General features: G+C 40.0%; 1 protein-coding gene across 3 annotated transcripts in view; it reads right to left on the bottom strand.

Annotated features, from left to right (window-relative positions):
* Positions 1 to 3,654: 3,654 nt before the first annotated feature.
* Positions 3,655 to 19,497, bottom strand: part of LOC143032349 (cyclin-D-binding Myb-like transcription factor 1) — a 121,621-nt gene continuing 105,778 nt past the window's right edge. For 2 of the 3 annotated variants that reach the window (XM_076196942.1, XM_076196943.1), the window contains 5 exons: positions 16,230 to 16,424; positions 8,846 to 8,961; positions 8,529 to 8,604; positions 4,185 to 4,247; positions 3,655 to 3,900 (listed from right to left, as the gene is read on the bottom strand). In XM_076196942.1, the coding sequence (XP_076053057.1) occupies positions 3,812 to 3,900; positions 4,185 to 4,247; positions 8,529 to 8,604; positions 8,846 to 8,961; positions 16,230 to 16,424 (539 nt within the window). In that variant the 3' untranslated portion in view covers positions 3,655 to 3,811. Of the gene's footprint in view, positions 3,901 to 4,184; positions 4,248 to 8,528; positions 8,605 to 8,845; positions 8,962 to 10,321; positions 10,446 to 16,229; positions 16,425 to 19,497 lie in introns of those variants that run through there. The other variant, XM_076196948.1, reaches the window with a different exon arrangement.

The raw sequence follows: 19,497 nt of genomic DNA, 5'->3' as shown, positions 1-19,497 counted from the left end.
TATATATATATATATATATATATATATATATATATATATATAATATATATATATATATATATATATATATATATATATATATATATATACATACACACATATCCACACACACCACATACATACATACATACATATACTTACCAGGGAGGTAGCCAAAGTCAAAAGGCATAATTCCAATCCCACCCACCACCCATCCCTCCCTCTCATTTCAGCTCCTCATGGATGACAGGTCATCCACATACATTAGGGAAAGATAAAAATCTACTTCTTAATTACTTTTCTTTGTTATATTATGAAAAAATTAATGTTACATGTGAAAAGATATGAATATAAACGATCTGAAAAGCACAACTTATGTTAAAAGAGATCATAGTAATGATGAATAATGCTGGCACATGATAATAATGAAGGGTTATCAGAAATTAGGAAATAATTTGTGAACAAAGAAGTCCCAGTCAATTAGGTGAAACAACTAGGAGTAGCCCAAACAGGTCACATGAATGTGGATAAAAAGTTAAAGACTGATGGCTCAAGAGTTTAATAAGCTTAAAAAATGAGGTAGGGACATGTGCAGTGCAATAAAACATTTCTGACTAATTTATACCTTGATTAACCATCACTCTATACATTTTTAACACTGATAATATTGTCAACCATAGGTGGGCAACATCAACAAATATATCTAATATGACAATCATGTTAAATCAATAATAATTGTTGCCTAGAGTTTTGCGGACTTGAAGCACACAGCCCCACAGTAGATGGCAACATTCCTTGAGCTCTCCCTTAGATATTGAAGAAAAATTGGACTGTTTTACTGTGGAACTATTTCTATGTCACCAGCTTGTAGGAGAAGGGAAGTAATTACTTGTTGTCAGCTCTCTGTGTGAAAAGGTTTAAGAAATACACCTGAAGTTGATAGAGATATCTTGAGCCTGATTTGGAAAGTAAATATCACCCCCTCAGGGCTAATGGAGATGAGGATGTTGACAGGCTTTGAAGACACTCAGCAAGGAGAGGATTCTATTTGATGTCAATCTTGAAAGACCACCACTTGCAGGTACCCAATGTTGGTTCTTCATGTTAAATTGAAATTATGCAATTCTAATTCATGAATATAAATATTTGATACCACTATTACCAGCATTCTTTGTATGTAGTGAAAAACCATCTTAAAGACCAACTATTCAGTTCTGTGGTGTGGAAAATGCCCAGTAAAAAATATCAATATACAAACTATTTCTTGAATAATCCATGAAAATGGGGTATAACACAGCTATTACATAGGAGTAGCTGTCATACCTAAATATTACACTGATAAACAAGCTATAGATATCTGGTATGGTGTTCACTTTTTCTAATGTAGTTTTTTATGCTGATTTCAAATCTGGAAACCGTGTTGCTCTATCATGTCAGGTTTCTAAAATATTGACAAAAATGAATTTTCTAGAAACACCGTTCATCACATTTTTTTAACCCCCACGTTTTTAGTAATTTTTCATACAACGCCATACAATATTATCGTCGTCTGTAAAAATAGTTGTATTTAATGTAACGTGTCAAAACATTTAAGATATAGCATTACTAATCTTTCATTTCTTTCTTTTTCAATTTTCAGGTTAAGGCGAAATTATGGCGTCCAGAGGTTGTATAAATTCACCGGATCTGTTTTGCTATGTGTGCGGCTATCTAACAGACAAATCCCATCGGAAGACTTTTACACCATTTCTGAAGAAAGCATAAATTATGAACTATACTATGATTCAAAGGTGGATACTGGTAAATCCTGGGCACCACAGTTCATCTGTTTGACATGTGCATGCAACTTGCGTGGTTGGATTAGGAAGGCGAAGAAGAACAACCATATGGCATTCGGAGTTCCCATAATATGGCGTGAGTCAAGAAACCATACAACAGACTGTTATTTTTGTTTGGCAAATGTCACAGGCTTTTCTTACAAAACTCGTGCATCTGTAAAGTATCCAGACATTCTCTCAGTTTCTAAACCAATTCCACATGATCCCGTAAGTTGTCCAATACCAATAGCACCTGCAGAATATACAGTTGATGAAGAAACGCAAGCAGAAAGTTCTCCTTCATCTTCCAGCAACGTATCCGACCCTGACTACCAATCCGGAGAAGGTATTCATTTAGTTAATGCTGATCTGTCTGACCTCGTACGGGACCTGGCCCTAACAAGGTCAAGAGGAATTGCTCGGTTCACGCCTTAAAGAATTTAATTTGCTTGCACCGGGTACAACTACTTCATATTTTCGCCACAGACAGAAGGAACTTGAGAAATTCTTTGCAATGAGTGACACCATTTGCTACTGTTCTGATGTCGAAGGTCTCATGTCAAGTCTCGGGGTGGAACACAACATTGAAGAATGGCGATTGTTCATCGACTCATCTAAAACAAGTTTGAAAGCAGTATTATTACACAATGGAAACAAATATGCATCAGTCCCTGTTGGATATTCTATCCACCTCAAAGAAACATATGAAACTATGTCGCTACTTCTTGAAAATATTCGCTATCAAGAGTATAAATGGTGTATCTGCGGTGATTTAAAAGTCATCACCATTCTCATGGGAATGCAGACAGGGTACACCAAGTACTGCTGTTTAATCTGCGAGTGGGACAGTAGAGATAGAAAGCAACACTACATAAAAAAGAGTTGGCCAATTAGAAACATAATGCAGCCAGGAAATAAAAATGTACTTCGTGTGCCGTTGATTGACCGTGATAAGGTTCTCATGCCACCACTTCACATCAAGCTGGGGCTCATGAAGAATTTCGTGAAGGCACTAGACGACGACTCAGATGCTTTTCGGTACCTTTGCAACAAGTTTCCAGAGTTGAGTTATGCGAAAGTGAAGGAAGGTGTGTTCATAGGTCCACAAATAAGGAAGGTAATTGCTGACACACACTTCCAAAACTTACTGAATGATACTGAAAGAAATGCATGGGTAGCATTCAAATCATTTGTAGCCAATTTCCTTGGAAATTATAAATCTGCAGACCATGTTAATGTTGTGAAGAAAGGCATCAGTGCGTACAAACACTTGGGAGCCAACGTGTCCCTTAAAATTCATCTGCTCGACTCACATCTTGACTTCTTCCCCGAACACCTAGGTTCAGTTAGTGACGAACACGGCGATGGAGTCACGGTCGATGGAGTGTAGCAATGTTGGCCGACTACTGCTGGTCACTTCAGCGCGACATACCAAATGCTCAGCACAAACGCAAGTCTACGACCAAGAAATTCAAACCAAACGCACCTTCGATTAAGAAAGTATTTCAGTGTGTATGGATTGCATGTGTATATTATATGTTGAACTAGATATTACTGTATAATACAAGTGCCATGCACCTCAATTTCACTATTTACTTAGCTGATGCCATGTTCATTATTACTCATGTAAAAATAAATTGGTCTATTGAAATATAAATGGTTGAAGGCGTATATCAAATAAACGGTGGGTGACAAAGACAAATGGTTTTCATATCCTGAATCAGCATGTTTCACATGTCACAGAACAAGTGTTGGATACCAAGATATCCACAACTTTTTAAAATTTGTATATCAGTGTTATCGGCAGTGGACTATATGACCCATGTCACTGTATGGAAGTTCAACTACAATATCAAACTCTTGAAGTGAACAATATTTTGTTTTTAACAAGTAGTGATAACAATGACTTCATATGAACCTTAGCAATTTCTCACTGAAATTCTTTTTAGCTCTCATAGCTTTATATATCTTTACTGTGATTCTTTTGCTCCATCTGTGTATTCACACAATGCTCCTCAGACAATAGCAATATCTCTTCCTTCATTACTCCCTTCCAGTGTTTCCTCTCCATCCAATGGTTCTCCACATTCTGAGAGGATTGGATCTGAAATACACCAGTTCTTCAAGTAGTAAAAAATAAGTTCATAATATATGTTATCCATTTTTAGCATTTGGCATATCTTACATATTCACATTTCTAACATTATGACAAAGAAAAAATATGTACTACCACTTTATATGTCTATTTGCTATCAGAACTATGCTTGAATTTTGTAAAGAAGTTATGACTGTTAATGCACACTTTAGAGTGCCTGATCATTTTCCATCTACATAGCATTGAAGCAGTCTCCCACTTTAAAAAAAAAAAAAAAAAATGGAATGACTTACCATTGAGAATCATCTGTGAAGCATCACTCTCTCCTAGTATATCACATTCCTTGCTCTCTAAACCTGAAAGTAACATTACTAATTATCTTCACAAACCTTCACCTTAGAGAAGTACAACAGCTACCCAGTCTTACATATGGGTATTTCATTAAAATGATCAATTATACCTAGGTTCTCTTTTGCATGAGATCTATGTCACCAAGGTAGCCAAACAGTCCCTGGGTAGGCCCAAAAGGTACCCATAAGAAAAAAAAAAAAAAGTCTTCTGTACTGTGTTGGTATTGGGCAGAGTAAGATTATGTACCTAACTGTATCCAATTATAATATAAACCCTATATTCATGGGTCCCATCTCTTTCTCCATCAATCAGACTTAGTTTACATCAATTCATGGTAACTTAAGAAGGACAGTTACAGAAGAGATCTGAAAAAGAATAGCTTCCCACACAGAGTGATAGATATCTGGAACAAACTGAATGAGGAAACAGTGAGTGCTAAAACTATACATGACTTTAAGAAAAAACTGGATACGGAAAGATACAATAGCAGGTCACTATGAACATAGCTCTCTTCCCACAAAATACAACTAGGTATATAGATATAGATTGGATTATGTCTTCTTTTTTTGGTTACTCCATGAGTTGATGTATCTGTACAGACAATTTTTCTTTACACATTTTTTCAATTTGCTCCATTTACTTTGTGATGCCCTCCCATCCTAAACCAAGAATTTTCTCTATCAATTTAATACATTTCCTTTATTGACTTGGTAACTCCAATCATGTTTCCTCTCTCTCTTCCTTCTTTTAATGATGACGGGTCCAAAGTATCAAATCTCTCTTCATATGATTTATCTCTAAGGCTGAGGCTCCATTTGGTTGATGCACTTTGTATTCCTCTGATCTTATATCCTTCATTTCCCAGAGACCATACCACCTCTGCATATTTTAATCTGGGGTTCTCTATAAGTTTTGTCATAAAATTTCCACCTATTTAAAAGAAAAATCTTTATTCACAGAGGAATGATGACACACTTTGTAACCACTGCAGTCCCTCCTTTCTGCTGCTTCCATGACTATCCTTTACCAATTGTAAATCTCAACTTCTATTCCCTACATCTCTGCCACCATCTTCCTATGCATGTCATAGATGGTGACATAATAAGACAGAATAAGGGGACTAGGAATCTCCTCTGTATCTCTCTTGTGCAAAGAGTAAAAGGAAAAGATTGGGAGAAAGATGTTAATCACAACCCTGGAGTAAGAGATAAGCCAGCAGATGAAGTAGTCAGGAGATATGGGGTGGTAGGAACTATAACAGAGAGATGTGAGGTAAGTATAGTTGAGAGGGCACAATGGTACCAAAAAGAGGATTGAAAGAGTTCCTGATAAAATGTGTTCTGGGAAGAGGGCAATGGACTGATAACCTCAAGGAAGGGATATTAAGAATGGTGGTTAAGTCAAGAGGAAGCAGAGAGGTGCTAAAGGTAACCAAACTCAATGGGGAGAAAGAGAAAGAACACCACTTGAAGCTGAGAGAAGTACAATATGCAGTAAAGGATAAAGGAGAAACATGAGTACAGGAAGAATGGGCATGTTTCAAGGAGGAAGTGCTAAAGTGTACAAAGATGGTATATGAGATGAGGAGGATGGAAAGGAACCAGAGAGGCAGCAAATGCTGAGGTCAAGAGGTGAGGGTGGTGGTGAGAAAAAAAATATATATATATATATATATATATCTATATATATATGATATAAAATATATATATAAAATATATATATATATATATACATACATATACCAAAGGCTTACACAGGAGGTAGCCAAAAGACAAAGGATAGAAACCACTCCTACCCATTCCATCCCCTACATACTCCACTCCCCTCCATCTTCTTCCCTCCCTCTTATCTTGACACATCCTGGATGACGGGTCATCCCTGTATCTTGTCTTCTGCCCTGGGTCAGAAGCAGTGTCGTAAGACACAGCACATCCACAGCAAGGCCGCTTCATTAAATTGGTGACCCCCCCTCTCCATCCCCTCATGCAGAAAAGGAGAAAACAGGGAGAAATCCCTTCAGGCTGCATCAAATTATTTCTCATACAGATTCCCTCACCCCCCATCCCCCACCCACTCCCCCTCATGCATCATAACATCATCCATATACAACCATTCTCCAGTCACCCCTGTCTTCTGTCCTCTCCCATCCTTCCTCAACAGACATTCCCCTCTTTCCCAAAGCAAAGGCAAATGTAAGGTAATGAAATGTATGAGGGGTGAGAGTGGTGGTGGATTTGAGAGGAGTTTAAAGGAGGAGAGACTGGAGGAATTGAAGAACTTTTAAGTATATGGGGATTACAATCAATCAACCTGTCATCCTTGGTCTCTTTTGTCTGCAACCTTCAGTAAACTGGCAACAGCTCCCACACAAGGCCAGTAGTCACTTAGGAAGAGATATTGTATTGTTGTGTGGGGACTGTAAATATGGGGCACTGTAGAATGAAAAGTTCTGTGTCTTCTGTTTGATGGTTGCATCTGGGAAGGTTTGATTATTTGGCCAGGTCTATTTTGAGTTGGTAGTGTCTTAATGCAGGATAGTGTCCTAGGTGCAGGCATGCCAGTGTGGTTCTTGTCAGGTGTGGGAGGGTTTTCTCTGCGGGGCTTATATCTGGGGATTGTTATTGGAGTATTGAGTTTGGTGGTCTTTCTTGAAGGACTTGTTTAGTTATCTAGGTGTGTATGTGTTTCTGTATTGATATTTTGTGTGACGTAGGTGGCAGATTGTTATTGATGTCTAAGTAATATGCTGTTGTAGTTTTTTTGTAGCACTCTGTTGGTGATGATTGTGAAATGTAATGAGAAGGGTATGTGGTGTTTAGGGTCCTGGTGTAGAATTTTGTATTCCTGTCATTTTCATGTGGTACTCTGGTGGAAGGATTTTGGTTTCTGTGTGTAGGTGTTTGTAAATTCTTTGTGTTCCATTTGCTGATTATTGGAAACCATGCTGTGGAGGTATAGTTGAGGGTGGTACTTATGAATTGTTTACAAATGGTTATTAGAGTTTCTTTTTGTTGTTCAAAGTCAGTGCTAGTGATGGTTTTTAATAGGCTTTTTTTCTTGTTGATTTATGCTGTTAGGTTCTTAATAGGTGGGTTGAATATCATATGATTATCAAATGTTAGGCCTAGAATTTCTGGTATATTTTCCAGTGGAAAAGTTAGGCCATTCAATCTTACTATATATATATATATTTTTTTTTCTATCTATTCATGATTGTCTGCTATGAGTAATGTTACTGTTGGTTTCTGGGGTGAAAATTCCATTCTATTATTCTTTAGCCATTATTCCAGTTTGTTCAAATAGGTTTGGGTGTTCTATACTGCTATTTTGTAGGGAATGGGAGATAAATTAAGAGTAAGGGAAACAGGTAAATGTCTAGGGGGAATGATTGTCAGGAGAAATAAGTAACCGGAGATGAATGCAAAGATAAGACTATACAATGGAGTGATTGTGTCCACAGAATTGTATGAAGCAGACTTGGAATATGAAGGAGGCAGAATGGAAAAACTTAAATGTATTTGAGATGAAGTGTTCAAGAACTATGGTGAGGGTTACAAGGATGGGGAGAGTGAGAAATGTAGAGGTGAGGTGGAGACCAGGGTTGGATAGACAACTGGCAGATAGAGTTCATTAAAGAATACTGTGATGGTTTGGGCATATGGAAAGAGTGAAAGAAGAAACACTAGAAAAAATAGGAAAAGCAGAAGTGGATGGAAGGAGTTTAAGAGGAAGACCAAGAATGAGATGGATGGATGGGGTGAAAGGGGCACTGGATATAGGAGAAATGTCTGTTGAGCATGGAAGAGAAAGTGGAAAAGATAGGAGTGAACAAAGAGTGACTGTGAATGGATGATGATATGATGTGACCTAAAGGGTTGTTCCTGTCTGCTCCAGAAATTTTCTAAGTGGATGAGGGATGGAGACAAATGGCATCATATAATGAAGTAGTGAGGGTGAAGCTGCTCCAGTTGTTGAGTTCTGCTGAGATTTATCTAACTGCATTGCCTCTGACCTAAGCACTGGGGCAGGGCAAGGAAGGTTTTTCATCCAGAAGGTGCAAGGATAGGAGGGACAACAAATGGGTGTGGGATGGGTGAGGTTGCATGCTTTGTCTTGGTCACCACTCTTAATAAAGGGGAAATGGCCTTTTAGTGTTTGTACATATGTATGTTACCCTGTCTATCAAACCTATTTTTTGTTTAAATATTACCTACTCTCACCATAACCTATAATTCCTCTAACTTTGTCGAGTCTCCCTCATTCTATTTTGAAATGCAAAGTATTACCTGGACCTAATAGGGGTTCCTGTCCAACTCCCACATTGTTGGGAGCCACCATGTTCAATCCAGTGGTTTCCTCTTCCTGAAAAGAGAATGATTTGACTATTATTAGAGAACCAAATAATGCCCAAGCTTACATGATGCACTTTTCATTCTGCCCTTTATCCATTGGCTGGTGATACACCTTTGATTCCAATCAACAACAATAGTGTTAATGCTTCATATTGGTTTCATTATCACTGTTATTTCTAATCTCATTAATATATCCCCCTTCCTCCCCATGGATCCATCTGCCAATAACCAACAAGGTCTTTTATACTTACAGCTAGTGTCTTTACAAGAACAGACTGTGCAGCAGCATGTGGGAGTGGTGGATTAGTAACAAAAACAGCAGAATGCAGCATGACACCCAGTCGATTACTAACATCTTCCTCATCCTCTGTAATGAAAAATAAAATATTGTAAAAATAATATAAGATACATGTGCTGTATTCATGAGCACCTATGCATTCTCCCCAACAAACTCTGAATTTTACATTTATCTGTGCCCACTTTCTTGTCTATAGTGAGCAAGTTTATATCAATGTGCCATCAAATTGGAATAAAATCATATCTCTTTATGCTCTTGTAAGGATCAAAATCAAGTATACAAATCACACTACTAAAAAAAATAGTATACACCTTGGTTTCTTGATCCAACACTCACCAACTGCCACTTGTACATAAGTTTGGGCCCATGATATAAACCAACTTCAAGAATTGGTCCAGGACATAAAGCACCGCCAATTACCAAAGTGGGTCTATGTCCTGGGCCGAAACATCTATACAAGTGGCAATTGCTGAGTGTTATTAAGAGACCTTGGCATATCTGTAATTTGGCAAATTCATGCTCATACTTAGACTTGCACATTTCTTTGTCTGAGGCATCACTGAGTTTACAGTAATAGCAGGAAAGTAAATATATATTGGGGACCAATATGATGAGTTAAAAGCTACAATACTCAATTTAGTAAGAGAAATATCTATTTCAAAGGAACTTCCACAGGAGGGCCCAACAGCTGAAGCTGCTTACCTCCACTGCATCATCATACAGCAGTCCCCCACCTCACCCACTTTTGAATAATTCATGAAACAGATAAGAATATTCCTTCTGGTTATGTTATTCAATAATCTATTTACAATTTCCCTCCATTCATTCCTATCTTTTGTACCCTCTCTTCTCTCCTTGACAGACATTCCCACATACATCCAAAGCCTCCTTTACCCCATTCATCCTTCTCAATCTCAGTCTTACCCTCAAACTCACTCCTACTTCTTTGCTAGTTGTCTTCTCATTCATTCTTTCTACATGTCCAAATCATCTTAGCACTCTTTGGGGTAAATGTTTTGTTGGTTGAAGATTGTTGATCTATTTTCCATCTTAATCCTGACCAGCAGGGCAAAAGATGTTTTGAATGGATGTTTGAGATCTTATCTTGGCGCATGTGAGTTTTTCAATTTTGTCACCACCCTCTCTACATCCTTGTTAGTGATGGGAAGGGTATCTATGTTTAGTTTGATTTTTCATTTTTCTTTTCTTATTTTCATATTTCCCCATACTAAGATAATGAATCTATGGTACCATGTAGTGGTGATTATATGGTAGTATGTAGTCAATGCTTTAGGAACTGTTTTGGGGTGACCCTATGGACTGAAGCCACATATAACTTGACCATGTTAGAGTAAACTCTCTACTCACAGAGAAATAATGCTACTTTTGCACTACATCTGTTCCTCTTTTACCCCTTCTATGAATCTACCTCTTCTTATCCCACGATGGTGGTAGTGAGGGGGATTCTGCCACTGTGATTCCCATGCAAGTTGTAAAAGGCAACAAAGTGGGAAGGAGATGGAACTTGGGATCCTGCTCTTTGTATGTTCATCCTATGAGAAATTGAGGCATAAGACAGTCTGGGAGAACTCCAACCAGAACCTTAAAAATTGGGTCATTAAATGTGTGTGATTGTGATGAGAGTAAAAGAGGAGAGATTCAAGGTTTGTAAGAAGGAAGATAGATGTGTTAGCATGAAGTGAAATGAAGTTGAAGTGGAAGGATGATTTTGAGTTTGGGAGCGTGGTGGAAGAGATTGTCAGGAATGATAAGGGGGCACGGGAAGGAAGGAGTGTCTCTGCTGGTAAATGATGAGATAAGAAAGTGCATGGTGGACTGGAGGGAAGTGTCTTCAAGGTTAATATGAGTGATGGTGAAACTGGGATGGATAATGCGTTTTTTTGTGAGTGCATATGGACAGGAGGAAATAGAAGGAAGGGTAGTGAATGGTGGGATGAGGAAATGAAGAACGCTGTAGAAGAGAAGAAGCAAGCTTACACAGATTGGTTACAAAATAGGACGAGGGAGTCATATGAGACGTACAAAGAAAAGAAAAGAGAAGTAAAGCAAAAGGTAAAGGAGGCAAAGAGGAGCAGATGTAAAATGGGGTAAGAGTATGACAGAAAATTTTGAAAGTAATAAAAAGATGTTTTGGAAAGAAATTAAGAGAGGAAGAGGAGGTGAATCAAGTAGAGAAGAAAAGGTAAAAGGTGCAGATGGAGAGATGATAATGGAGGAGAAGGCAGTAAGGGGAAGATGGGCAGAATATTTTAGGGAGTTGCTAAATGTGAAGGAGGATAGGGAGGGAAAGATAGCTGCAGTGGGAAATGCTAAGAAAATGAGAGTGATGAGTGAGGAAAATAGAGGAGAAATAAGGAAGGATGAAGTGAAGGCAGCAGTTAAGATGATGAAAGCAGGTAAGGCACCTGGTCTGGATGGATGCCATGCAGAATGTCTTAAAAAAAGGAGGTACAGTGATGGTGGACTGGTTGGTGAGGTTATTTAATGTTTGCTGGAGAGAAGGTAGAGTGCCGGAGGACTGGAGGAGTGCTTGTATAGTTCCACTTTACAAGGGAAAAGGGGACAAGTGTGAATGTAGTAGTTTCAGAGGGATTAGCTTGTTAAGTGTAGTTGGGAAGGCTTATGGGAGGATCTTGATTGAGAGGATTAGGAGAGGAACAGAGGGAGTAATTGGTGAAGAACAGTGTGGATTTAGGACAAGTAGAGGTTGTGTAGATCAGATTTTTGTGGTAAGACAGATATGTGAGAAAGCTATAGGAAAGGGGAAGGATGTTTTTTGGGCCTTTATGGATCTGGAAAAGGCTTACAACAGGGTAGACAGAAAGGCACTGTGGGAGGTTATGCGGATATACGGGATAGGAGGAAAGCTTCTCGGAGCTGTCAAGAGTTTTTATGAGAGTAGTAGAGATTGTGTCAGGATTAGAAATGGAGAGAGTGAGTGGTTTGAGGTAAAGGTGGGATTTCGTCAAGGATGCGTTATGTCGCCCTGGCTGTTCAACTTATACATGGATGGGGTGGTGCGAGAGGTAAATGCAAAGGTAGTGGGTCAGGGATTGGAGATGGGTAAAGAAAATGGAGAAAAGTGGGAGGTGAGCCAGCTGTTGTTTGCGGACGACACTGCGCTTGTGGCAGGATCGGAGGAGGGATTGAGGAAGTTGGTGACAGAGTTTGGGAGAGTGTGTGATAGAAGAAAGCTGAAGATAAATGTGGGTAAAAGTAAGGTGATGAGATGTACAAGGGGTGAAAGTGGCAGTAATCTGGAAGTGAGCATTAAGGGAGAGGAACTGGAGGAAGTGGATAATTTTAGATACTTGGGTGCAAATGTGGCAGGGAAAGGTGGAGTAAAGGTGGAGGTAGAATGCAGATTGAGAGAAGCGAGTAAATGCCTTGGTGGATTAAAAAGTGTAATGAGGAAGTGATTGTGAAGGAGTGATTGTGCCAACAGCACTGTATGGAGCAGAAACATGGAACATAAGAGAAGAAGAGAGAAGGAGTTTGAATGTGTTTGAGATGAGGTGTCTGAGAAGTATGATGGGGGTTACTAGGCTAGATAGAGTGAGAAATGAGGAGTTGAGGAGGAGAACAGGGGTGGAAAGGGAGTTGGGAGATAGGGTTGATGAAAGAGTATTAGGATGCTTTGGACACATGGAAAGAATGAGTGAAGAAAGACTAGTAAAGGAGGTATGGAAGGCAGATGTGGAGGGAGTGAACATGAGGGGATGTCCTAGGATGAGATGGATGGATGGGGTGAAGGGGGCTTTGGGGAAGAGGGGAATGTCTGTTGAGGAAGGACGGGAGAGGACAGAAGACAGGGGTGAATGGAAAATGGTTGTATATGGAAGATGTTGTGATGCATGAGGTGGAATGGACGGGGGGATGAGGGGTGAGGTAGTGTGTGTGAGCAAAATTTTGACGCAGCCCGAAGGGATTTCTCCCCGTCCTCTCCTTTATATGGGGGGACGGAGAGGGGGGGTCGCTGATTTAATGAAGCGGCCTTGCTGTGGATGTGCTGTGTCTTGCGACACTGCTTCTGACCCAGGGCAGTGGACAAGGTGCAGGGATGACCTGTCATCTAGGAGTTGCTAAGATGGGAGGGAGGGTGGAGGGGTGTGGAGCGTTTTCAGGGATGGAATGGGTGGGAATGATTTTATGCCTTTTCCTTTTTGGCTACCTCTCTAGTAAGGGGGAAAAAGCCATGGTATATGTATATATGCATATGGACCTGGTGCAGTAGTGAGAAAAGTGAAAAGGAAAGGGATTTTTTTATATAGATTTAAATGAGTAATTAGAAAATTTAGGGAGGAATGTGAATGTAGTGATGATAGGGGATCTCACTACTAGAGTAAGGGAAGAGCCAATAGATGGCATGGTATGGAGGTTTGGGGTGCTAAGTAAGAATCTTAGTGGAAAGTTGATGTTGGAGATGTGTCTCGAAAGGAAGTTGGTGATAGCAAATACAGTGTGTAAGAGGAGAGCCAAGCATAAGTATACATGGAAAAGGGTGGTAGACAGAAAGGTAGTTGATAGGACATTAATGGATAATATAAAGGTATCCAAAGGGGGAGGGGGGGTGCCAGCTAATTTTTGGTAGATGGAAATCTGAGAGTAGAGGGAAAGTTGAAGAGGAGGAAAAGGGTGGGAGGTAGATGTACTGAACAAATTAGATGAGAAGGAAAAGGAGAGAGAGTACCAGGAGAAGCTGAAAGAAGTGTGGAAGGTGATGAGGGATAGAGGGGAGGAAAGAGTAGAAGGATGGGAGGGAAAGTTTTAAGAAGGAAGTGACAAAGTGAGTAAAGATGATAACTGGGCTGAGGAGGATGGGAGGAAAAAGAAGGAAAGGTAGTGAATGGTGAGATGAACTGGTGAAGGTGATAGTGGAAGAGAAGCAAGTATATGTGGACTGGCTGCAAGGTAGGCTAAGGATGCATATGAGAATTACAAGAAGAAAAGAGAGGCAAAATATAAGGAAAGGGAGAGAATGGAGAGTTGATGTAAAATGGGGACTAAGTATGACAAAATATTGAAAAGAATAAAAATATGTTTTGGAAGTAAGTAATGAGAGTGGGGGTGAGTCAGGTAGAGAAGAAAAGGTAAAAGGTTCATATGGACAGATATCAATGGAAGTGAAGATAGTAAGGAAAAGATGGGTAAAGTATTCAAGATAGTTGTTAAATGTAAAGGTTGAAAGTAGAAGAACTAAGAAGATAACTGTGGTGGGAGAGAGATAAAGGACAGGGAAAAAAGGAAGAGGTATAAAGAGTACTGAAAATTATGAAAGCTGGGAAGGTACCTGGGTTGGACTGGTGTCATGCAGTGTTTGACAAAGGGAGGAATGGTTAGATTGGATAGGCTAGTGAGGTTGTTTAATGTGTACCTAAGGGAGGGGAGTGAGCTTGAGCTGGTGTACTTGAATAGTTCCCCTTTACAAAAGAAATGAGGATGAACATAATAGTGTGGGTTGAGAACATGGATAAAAATTTTGCATTTACCTAGTATTATATGGGAAGGGGAGCTATGCTTGTGGTGACCCATCTTTCTATCTCGCAATATCTAGTTTGTTCTTAAATTCTTGTATGATATTTGCGCACACTATTGTTTTGTCCAATTTGTTTCAGACATCCACCACTCTGTGTGGAAAGCTGTTTTTTTCAGATCTCTTCTATAACTCTCCTTTTTGAGTTTCTTTTCATGTCCTCTTGTTTTTCTTCTATCCCACTTTAATAAGTCTTCTCTGTCAAGGACTTCTATGCCTTTCATGATTCTGTAAATGGCCAATAGATTGACTCTTTCTCTTCTTTGTTCCAGGGTTGGTAGTTCCAGTTTAGACAATCTTTGTATGTCAATTTTGAAAGTGTTGGGGCCATCTTTGTTGTTGCTCTTTGGATTCTTTCTATTTTCCTTATATTCTTTTTTGTACTGGGTGTCCATAGTGTTGCTGCTTACTCCAGTCTTGGTCTTATCAGTGTTACTAGTATTTTATTTACCATTACCTTATCCAAGTAATTAAAAGGCACTTTTATTGATCTTAGTAAATTGTAGGTTTCTCCAACTATTTTGCTTATCTGCTTGTTTGGGGACATGTCTTTGGTGATGATTACTCCTAGGCTCTTTTTGGAACCAACTTTCTTTACTTCCTTTGTACTGATTTTATATTGTCCCAATATTCTTTTTTTATTTTTTCCAAATTCCATTATACATTTCTTAATGTTGAAGTCCACTTCCCACTTCTGACTCCATTCCCAGACCTTGTCTAGATCTCTGTAGCGATTCAAAATCTTTTTCTGTACTTACTTTTAATAGTTTTGTGTCATCTGCAAAGAAGTTCATGTAACATTCTACACCTTCATCCATGTCATTTACATATATAGCAAACATCATCAGAGCCAGTACTGAACCCTGTGGAAACTCCACTTATCATTTCTTCCCAAGTAGAGTTTTTATCTCTGAGCACCACTCTCATTTTTCTCCCATGCAAAAAACCTTCTATCCATTTTAATATTTTCTGTATATGTCTCCTGTTGTTTCGAGTTTTCTTAAGAAGCTGAAGATAAATGTGGGCAAAAGTAAGGTGATGAGATGTACAAGGGGAGAGAGTGACAGCAGACTGGAAGTGAGCATTAAGGGTGAGAGACTGGAGGAAGTGGATAGTTTTAGATACTTGGGTGCGAATGTGACAGGAAAGGGAGGAGTGGGGGTGGAGGTAGAACGTAGACTGAGAGAAGCAAGTAAATGCCTTGGTGGATTAAAAAGTGTAATGAGAAATAGACATTTGGGAATGGATGCTAAGAGGAGGTTATATGAAGGAGTGATTGTGCCAACAGCACTGTACAGGGGAGAAACATGGAACATAAGAGAGGAAGAGAGAAGGAGTTTGAATGTGTTTGAGATGAAATGTCTGAGAAGTATGATAGGGGTTACAAGGCTAGATAGAGTGAGAAATGAGGAGGTGAGGAGAAGAACAGGGGAGGAAAGGGAGCTGGGAGATAGGGTTGATGAAAGAGCATTGGGATGGTTTGGACACATGGAAAGCATGAGTGAAGAAAGATTAGTAAAAGAGGTGTGGAAGGCAGAGGTGGAAGGAGTGAATATGAGGGGGCATCCTGGGATGAGATGGTAGAAAGTTACTAGTAGAGTCCATGATTGATAACTTATTTGCTGATGATGAATTTGACACCCTCCCCATCTCAGCATTTTGTAGATTAAGACAATCATTGTAATATTTGTTACATTCAAATTTTCTGAGCAGCAGAAATCCACAATTATGAACATATAATTACATTTTTCCATTTTATTTACAGATACTTTGGATGCCTTACCTGCATTAACTATATCTCCAAACTCTGATGCTGGGACACATAGTTTCACTAAACCATTTAAAGCTGCCTCTCCTTTCAGATCTAGAGTCTGGTTTCCAATTCCAGGTACAGAACCAGTATCTGAAGCTGGCACTTCTACTAAGGTAGACTGTAGTAAACTCATAGGCTGATTATTATACAGTAATCTACACATTTCTGGAAAGAAATAAAACTTGTTTAATACACTAAAGGTTAAATTTCTTATATAAGAGACCAATGATGGGTACCTGCTAATGGTGGTTCTGCAATATGATATTAGAAAGGCCACCCATCTTCAATACTCATCAACACCACCACCCGTCGTGGAGCTGCAGCGTCTACGTCGTGGGACCACCCCCCAACCCCAAGAGTTGGGGGCCAAACGGCAGCAACTACCCCTGGCCACCAGCTCTACGCAGGTGGCACCGATCCCCAAGAGGAGCTACGCCTACCTTGGGCAGTACCACAATCCTTTTTCCCAACATGCAATATTACATTTTTTCTGCACTGAGGGGTGATTTTCCGGCGATCACCCCTCTTCTTCTACTTTTAGCTGGAGATGTAGAGAGCAATCCTGGGCCCACCACAAAATACACATGCCCAACATGCTCTAAACCCATTACTTCGAGCAAACAGACAAAGGGCTCAGTTCAGTGCAATATGTGCAAAAACTGGGCCCACCTCACTTGTACAACACTTGCTGACACAAACCAATACACAAACACTTGGACATGTTCTACCTGCCCTCCAGTAACCCCACTACCACCTCCCCAACCACAACCAGCACCCTCACCCACTCCCAATTTCCCTCTGCCCTTACCCCCGATTAGTACTCCCCTTCCTCTGTCCCCGATCTCTCCTTTCCCCCCCCTCTGACCCAGATCCTACACCTTCCCCACTACCACCCCAACCTCAACCCCAAACGGCAACATACAACACATACAAAACACACAACATCAACATATTACAACACAACATTGATGGTATTAACACGAAAAACACTTTCTTAAACAACACAACATACACATTGCAATTTTACAAGAAACAAAACTAAGACACTCACACAAAACACCATCATTTCATAATTACACCACCATCAGACAAGACCGGACTGACGGCTATGGCGGTGGACTCATCACCCTGATCCACCACTCCATCTGTTTTGTGGACACAAGTGCCACAACCAAAATTCTCCTCCCTACCACAGATAACACAACAGAAATCCAATCCATTCGAATCCCCACAGGCAACAAATCAACACTGACAATAGTTAACATGTACATTCCCCCCCAATCATCCCCCACAGTTCCAGACACCTTCAGGCCTCATTTTAGCCAACTAGCCTCAATCCCCAACCTGATCATGGGTGGAGACTTCAACGCCAAGTCGTCTGCCTGGTATGTCGACAACCCTGACACAGACAGAGGGCTTGATATACAGACTCAGTTTGACTCATTGACTATCATGAACAACACACATAATCATACACATATCCCACACCAAGCCCTCTACACTCCCTCCTCTCCTGATATCACCTTTTGCTCCCCCTGCCTAACCCCAACAACATCATGGAGAGTGGTCGGAACCCTTGGCTCTGACCACCTTCCAATCATCATCACCACCAAAACAAGATGCACCCCAGTTGGCCACAGACACACTTACACCAATTACAAGAGAGCTAACTGGGAAGCTTTTACTGAAGAGACAGAACAACATTTTGAAACACTTAACAGTACACCAATCACAAACATAAACAATGCTGTGCACACTTTTAATACAATCATACAAAATGCAGACAAGAGATACATCCCTAGAGGCAACAGAAAATCACACAACCCCAACTTCACACCAGAAATCCAAAGCCTCACCAGACAACGTGACACACTTAAACACAGTACCCCCACACCTATCCCTCAAAACATAGCAGACCAAATACAAACACTAAACACTGTGATTGCCAATAAAATACATGAACAAAAAACACAAAATTGGCAAAACTTTATCAATACACTTGATCACAAAACAAACACCAGCAAATTGTACAAAACACTCAACAGCATTACACTATCCAACAGTAACACTACACGCTCTCACGCAGCAATAATCACAACAACAGATAATCTACCCTCAAACAGACAACAGGCAAACGCACTCATACGTCATTTTGCACAGACAAGCCATCTCACCTCTCACCCTGACGACCGACGCACCATTCGACGTAAGAAAGACTTTCCCACAGACTCAGACTATATACCCTTCATTGACAGTCAGACAAAACTCATAATACATAGTCTCAAGCACTCATCTGCCTGTGGCCCTGATGACATAAGCAACATCCACCTAAAACACATTGGACCACAAGGTATACATGCACTCACAAACATTGCAAACTACAGCTATTCACACAACACTATACCCGACATCTGGAAGCATGGTAAAATAATCACCATTCCAAAACCGAACAAAGACCCAACAATCCCAACATCGCACCGCCCAATCACACTTCTCTGCACCCCCTCTAAAGTCATTGAACGCCTAATACTTAAACTTGTCACACCACATATTCCCCTTGCTGACTCACAACACGGTTTTAGGCCACTACACTCCACAAACACTCTTCTGACAAACCTCACACAAAGAATTTTAGATGGCATCAATTCAGATAGGCCCCACCAAAGAACACTTCTTATAACATTAGACATTAGTAAAGCTTTTGATGCTATCCCCCGCCACAACCTAACAAATAAAATATATAACACAGACATGCACAATAACACCAAAAGATGGCTGGCCAATTATCTGGCAGGTAGGAATGCTTACGTGTCATATAATGGCCAATCATCGCACATCAGGAACATTAAGAACGGAGTACCACAGGGCTCAGTTCTATCCCCCACACTATTTAATCTATACATGCATAACTTACCCACACCAGACACTTCAGAAATACAAATCTCTTCCTACGCAGACGACATAACAATCACATGCACACATCGTAACACAGACAAAGCTGCAGAAATAATCCAGCCATACCTTGACACACTCAACACATGGTTCATCACAAACAGACTCAAAATAGCTCCAACCAAATCTACAGCAACACTTCTCACCAACTGGACAAAAGAACACAAATACATACCTCATCTCTACATCAACAACACTCTAATACCACACACAACCACACCGAAAATTCTTGGTGTAACATATGATACATCCATGTCTTTCAAACAACACATCACAAACATAAAAA

The sequence above is a fragment of the Oratosquilla oratoria genome, chromosome 13 (assembly GCF_046742065.1).
Source record: "Oratosquilla oratoria isolate Oo_2021 chromosome 13, ASM4674206v1, whole genome shotgun sequence".
Taxonomy (NCBI): Eukaryota; Metazoa; Arthropoda; class Malacostraca; order Stomatopoda; family Squillidae; genus Oratosquilla; species Oratosquilla oratoria.
This window is presented reverse-complemented; position numbering and strand designations above follow the sequence as displayed.